The following is a 6,154-nucleotide window of genomic DNA, read 5'->3' on the forward strand; positions in this document are numbered from 1 at the left end:
TTTATAGATAACAACAATAGGTCGCTATGGCATGTCAGCAATGAAATGTAAAATACCGCTTGGCTGGTTCTATGGTGAAATTGCGGAGATAGCTAATGTCACTGCATCTATTAATGCTCTCAATGCATTGCATCAAGACTTAAGTTGTCGATTCAGGTAAGAATCACATAATTTTCTAGTCAAATATTATTCTTTTTTTTATTTAATCACATTACATTATTATTTTGGTTCTGGTTAGAGCCTTTCTCTTTTCAATAATACAGTTAAATATTTAATTAAATTTTGTATCCCTTGCAGATTGGCAACAGGAAAACTGATAGATTTAATCAATCCATACCTCGAACTGTATAACGGCAACGCCGCCCACATGATGGCGTACCTAAACCAAGCAGACACTGACGCTAAGGTCGTCCTCGCATACCAGGAGTGCATAGAATTGCAGCAGCAATTGCACAACTGCACGAACATATTGAAACGTCTGCAGAATGTCCCTGACTGCAGCGATAAAGTGCTGGAAGCTGTTGACGTGGGGCACGTTACGTCGGATGCGCTTCTAGATAGAGCGTCTACAGACAAACTGAGGGTGATAACTGAGAATGTCGTAGATCTTCTGCTGTACTTCTTGTTCCAAATGAATGATGTGGTAAGTCATAAATTAATTAATTCACATTTATCAGTTAATATATTAATATTACATTATATTTTCGTATTATCGTAATTCCTAATTTGTTAATACACTATATAATTCTTTATGATATATGATTGCATGCGTGTAGAGTGCACGGTTGTGGAATACAGAGCGAGGCACTTAGGCTCTATTCAGTTCCTCCATAATGTTTTCGGTAGCCCACACAAGCTGCTGAGCTTCATGGAGCAGTGTTGAGTTTTAAATGTCTCCTTCACTCTTTTGTCGACTGGCATGACATATCCTTATTAATATAATAATATATTTACGACCATACTATACTAATAATATAAAGCTCAAGTGTTGGTTTGTTTGATTGCCACACAAATCTCTTTCACCGTGGGATGCGTATGTGATCCCCGAGTGCTTTGGAGTGCGGCTACATGTGACTATATTAGTGTGTTATGTGTGAAGCAATACGGCGAGGTGAGCGCGGCGTGGTGCCGCGGCGTGGTGCCGCTGTCGTGGGAGCTGGGCGGGCGCGCGGGCGCGGCGGCGGCCACGCTGCTGGCGCGGCTGTGCGGCGCGGCGCGCTGGTGGGGCGCGCTGCTCGCCGACCGCCTCGCCGCCGCCTTCGCCGCGCACGACGCGCCGCCGCTCCCGCTCGACAGGTGAGCTTGCTCAATAAATATATTATAATCCAATATCCAATATTTCCATACTATCTTAATGTATGTGCCAGTACAGGCCCAATAACTAAGAACAAAATGGTTCAAAAAAACCTTTTACTAAGCGTTTCTTAATCATGCCATCAGAATAAATAGTAAGCTAAACTTCTATTGCAATGCAATTTTTTTTTTTAATGGTTGCATTGCATTATTGCTTTGCAATGATTAGTGATACTTTTAACTCAAACGATATAACTTTCACAGATGCCTTATATCGATCATGTACATGTCTCGCAAGAGCATGTACGCGCACTGCGGCAGCCGCGACAACGGCGGCGTGACTCAGGCGATGGCGGCGCGCACGCTGGAGCTGGTGCGCAGCGGGCCGGCCCCGCCGGCCTTGCTGGCGGCCATGTTGGCCGCGCTCGCGCATCTGTTAGATGCCGCGCTCGCCAGCAACACCCCAGCTAACTCCCCGGCTAATGCGCACAATAGGTATAGTAATGTGTCCGATAGTACTCTTTCTACTGATTTTCTTTCTTTACAAAATTTGTGTTTTATCATTAAAAGTTTTTTAATCTCATTTTACAATAGAATGGTGCTTTTCTCAACATTGATAGGGATAACATAAACGTTGTGATAACGATTTGAATGGACGTAATTTATGATGAATTTCGACAAATTCCTGCTTCAGCAATACAAGGTAGACTTCTCATGTGACCGTAACATATGATCTGTGTGTAGATGGGACTGGGTGACGGGCGGGCGGGTCGGCGCGGCGGGCGGCGGCGAGTCCCCGGGCGCGCCCTCGCCGCGCGCCGCCGAGTGCAAGCTGCACCGCCGCAAGCTGCACAAGAAGCTGCTGCACCAGATGCAGGAGCTCGAGGCGTCGCGCCGCGGCATACAGGTGGCGCTCGAGCAGCAGCAGGTGAAGCGTTTCAGAATTGCACTTTCTACATCAATCGATCTAATATAGTAGTAGATTAAATACTTCACTAGTTGTTATGATATTAATTCTTCGTTAGTAAAACATCAATGCTAAGTACCACTTGGTTATAAGACGTTTGTGATATATCTAATGCGGAAGTTGTATGTTACCGTCTTAATATTTAATTGTTTTGATAACTAAAAAACGAATGAACATAATATGATCTAGAATGCATGTAAAATATTAGCACAGTTTGACAATAAGGTATGTGTTTGCAGCGCGCGCGGCTGACGCTGAAAGCGCGCATGGCGCTGATGGGCAAGCGGTCGAGCGGCGCGAGCGGCGCCGGCAGCAGCGCGGCGAGCGCGCCGCGGCCGCCGGACGACGTGCGCATCGTGAGCCCGCAGCTCGCGTCCGCGCTCGCGCAGGCGCTGCTCACGCACATACTCACCATCGACTCCACGCACGCCGCCGACCACCTGCTGCTCTGCGCTAAGGTTGCTATTATTGTTATGACATTAGTTAATTATTCATTCGAATTTTCACAGGAATTAATACTTTTTATTTTTTTTATTTTTAACAAATTTAACCTGTGGTTCCCTTTAGCAGGCAATCAAGTTTTATTTCTCTTACTTAACAACTATGTGTTGTATTCTGGGGTATAATCCTATCCTACTATCCTATCCTACTTAATATTATAAATGCGAAATTTGTAAGGATGTGTGTACGTTTGTTGCTCTTTCATGCAAAAACCACTGAACCGATTGCAATGAAATTTGGTATGTAGACAGCTGGACAACTGGAATATCATATAGGCTACTTTTTATCCCGATATTCTTATGGAATACAGACTTACGCAGGTAAAACCGCGGGGCGCAGCTAGTTATGTATATTTTAAATAAAATAAAATAAAAAATATTTTTAGAGATTACTCAGTGAATGCTTAGTGTATCGTGTATGTCATGACGTTATAAGAATGAAGTGTCAGAGTTCTTTGCAATACGTGGTCTGTGCCGCAGGTGGTGGGTCGCGTGTGCGCGCTGTGCGGCGGGTGCGGCTGGTGCGGGTGGGGCGAGGGCGGCGGCATACTGGGGCTGGCGCGGCGCGCCGTCACGCTGCCGCCCTGGCCGCGACACGCCCTCACCGCTTTGCTGCAGGTCTTTATCCTTATACCGTGTAAAAATACAAAACAAATCTAATTCAATTTACTTGTCAATTTATCCAGGGTAACGGCTTACTAAGCTGTAGTGTTACTCTATTGAAGACACTGGACCTCTCCGTAATAATCCCTGATGGCTTTGTTGACATTTTGCATATAATATTAAACTTTTCATTTCATTATTTGTAATTTTACTGATAGATAAGATAAGCAGAATCTATCCGTGAAACTGGCGATGAGAGTATTAAATGTAATGTAAATATGTTTAAACAGGACCTAGTGGAATTTGAGTGTGGTGAAACTACAGCGCCAGTAACTGAAGAATGGAACGCAGCTAGCTCGTCGCGTGTCAGCGCTACGCTCACTCATGATCAACCAAACTTTGGGAAAGCACCTATAAAAGGTAAAAATTTTAGAGTAATCGCGCTGCAGTAACGCAATTTCATCAAAAGCCTTAATTATTTTGTTTTTTATTAAAGAAATAATAATGAATTAAACAAAAAAGCAAAAAATTTTTTAAAGAAACAGTTTTTGCAAATTATAATTGAACTTGCTTAAATAATAATTACAGATCTTAACTACTACATGGAATATCAATTGAGTCAATTAATCGAATCAGATGATTCAGAGCCGGAAGAAAAACTGGAGCAGTACTTATTGGATGCTGTCAAGAAAGAGACAAAAACCAAACAGGCCGTTGATTTAAACACAAGGTATGAAGGAAATTAACTTTTAATTAAAAAATAACAAAAGTTTTAGGACTTTATATTTTCATTTACGAACTTAATTAATTTATCTATAAAACATTGTTTTATATGAATTTGTATAGCACGTTATCGTCGTGCGTTGACGCGCGACTGGAGAGCGGGCCGGCCGCTGCGGCGGAGGTGGCTGCCCGGCGCGTACTGGCCGCCACTGCACTGTCCCTGCCTGCGGCTCTGCGCGCCCCGCCCCACCGGCCCACGCCGCTGCCCACGCCCTCGCCCCCCGCGCCGCCCTCCCCCTCCTCCCCCGCGTCGCCCGCCTCGCCGGCCTCCCCGCCCGCCCCAGTGAATAGGCACAACCCGCCGCTTGCGCACACGCTCTATGATGTTTTTAGACATCTCGCGTTGGAGTTTCCAAATCAGGTGAATACTTTGATTGAAGTTAAATATAAAATGTAGTCTTATAATCACCGGCAAGATTTTCTAAAATTTTTGTTTTATGGATGCTTATTTATTATTATAATATTTATTTAATAAGATTGAGAAATATATTGCCAATTCTATCGCTATGCGATAATTGTTATAATGTATGAAATTAAAAACTTATTTCGATTGTTCTACCCTCGATAAGTTATAAAAAGTACACACTATTAGTATTCTTATTTAAAGTAAATTCCGCATTAAACCGCATCTGATTCAAATTGTATGCAATAAAATGTATATGACACCAAAGAAGATTTTTTTTTTCTAAGTTATTGTAGCGTCGTTACAAATCCAGAATTGCCGTATAATTTTACCTCCATCTCCGCACATGACAGGTGGACTGCACGTTCATGGAGAACGTGGTGTCCCTGTGGCTGACGCTGAACGGCTCGTCGTGGGGCACGGGCGGCGGCGCGTGGACGCTCGCCGCGCTCACGGTGCCCGCGGACGCGCCGCGCATCCGCCTCGCCTCCGACACCGTCACCGCGCTGCTCAAGTCGCTCACCGAGTGAGTTTGTGTGTGCCACTGTACCTGGACATGGCTGGGAGAGCTGGGCGCCATTGTACATGTGACTGTACATGACTTTTAGCAATAATTATGCTCAGGGTCTGTGAACGTGGCGTTTTTAGACGGAGCGAAGTCGACACGAATTAAAAAGGCCGTCGTGAAACAAAAAGATATTGGATGGAATAGTTTACCAATGTTTAATTAATTGTGTTGAGTGCTACATATATTAATAACGTATTGCTTAATAGAGGTCAATTATAAAATATATGTAAAGCGGATAATGTAGATAAAACGTTAAAAATAAATATGATTCGAGTGTACCAATTGATATTCGACGAATTTATTGCAATGATAACTTCCATTATAATTGTTTGTGGTTTTGATCTAAAAATCCTATTTTTCTGTTCACAGATTAGAGAATATATCACTGCGTTGCTGGGTTCTTTCAATGCAGGCATTAGCGTGGGTGGCTAGTTTACCTCTTCAGGTATATTATTTTACTGTATTCAAATTGAAAACCTGTTGAACAAAATTATTCTAATTATTGCTTCAAAATTAATACACCAATATTAATGGGCATAGAAAATAATAACTAAATATTATAAAAAATAACAATATATTATAAAAAATAGCATAACAGAGTCTATTTAATCAATAAAATCTATGATAACAGACAGAGGGCAGCACTCAGACGATGGGCCGCGTGATACTGGAGTGTGAATACTTCGTACCTGCGCTCGTCAAATTCGTATCCATCGATATCGCCGCAGATGGTGCCGTGGTTTCCTCAGAGCCTTATTTGGTAAGTTATTGACAATACTTTACAACCTATGAACAGAAAGTTTTTAATTGAAAACGTGTTCGACGGCATTATAATTATACTAATTAGATTTTCGATGTTTAATATCCAGAAAGTAGAAATATATATCTTACTATATTAATTCTTTCAAAGGGTGGCAGCACCGTCGGCGCCGGCGCGGGCGCCGCAGCGGCCCTGCAGGCGGTGGTGTCGCGCGTGGTGGTGCCGCGCGGCGCGGCCGGCGCGCTGTGCACGCTGCGCGCGCTCGCCGCGCTGTGGC

The 6,154-nt window shown here is 43.5% G+C and overlaps 1 protein-coding gene across 1 annotated transcript in view; it reads left to right on the forward strand.

Moving 5' to 3' along the window:
• Positions 1–6,154, forward strand: part of LOC119828827 (baculoviral IAP repeat-containing protein 6) — a 35,263-nt gene that overhangs the window by 9,068 nt on the left and 20,041 nt on the right. Inside the window, exons 14-27 of the mRNA XM_038351111.1 lie at positions 8–156; positions 298–643; positions 1,100–1,296; positions 1,558–1,788; positions 2,038–2,221; positions 2,500–2,718; positions 3,241–3,378; positions 3,654–3,783; positions 3,952–4,093; positions 4,210–4,507; positions 4,903–5,075; positions 5,487–5,562; positions 5,749–5,877; positions 6,028–6,153. Coding sequence (XP_038207039.1) covers positions 8–156; positions 298–643; positions 1,100–1,296; positions 1,558–1,788; positions 2,038–2,221; positions 2,500–2,718; positions 3,241–3,378; positions 3,654–3,783; positions 3,952–4,093; positions 4,210–4,507; positions 4,903–5,075; positions 5,487–5,562; positions 5,749–5,877; positions 6,028–6,153 — 2,538 coding nt within the window. The remainder of the gene's footprint in view (positions 1–7; positions 157–297; positions 644–1,099; positions 1,297–1,557; positions 1,789–2,037; positions 2,222–2,499; positions 2,719–3,240; positions 3,379–3,653; positions 3,784–3,951; positions 4,094–4,209; positions 4,508–4,902; positions 5,076–5,486; positions 5,563–5,748; positions 5,878–6,027; position 6,154) is intronic.

Source organism: Zerene cesonia, chromosome 8, assembly GCF_012273895.1.
Source record: "Zerene cesonia ecotype Mississippi chromosome 8, Zerene_cesonia_1.1, whole genome shotgun sequence".
Lineage (NCBI taxonomy): Eukaryota > Metazoa > Arthropoda > Insecta > Lepidoptera > Pieridae > Zerene > Zerene cesonia.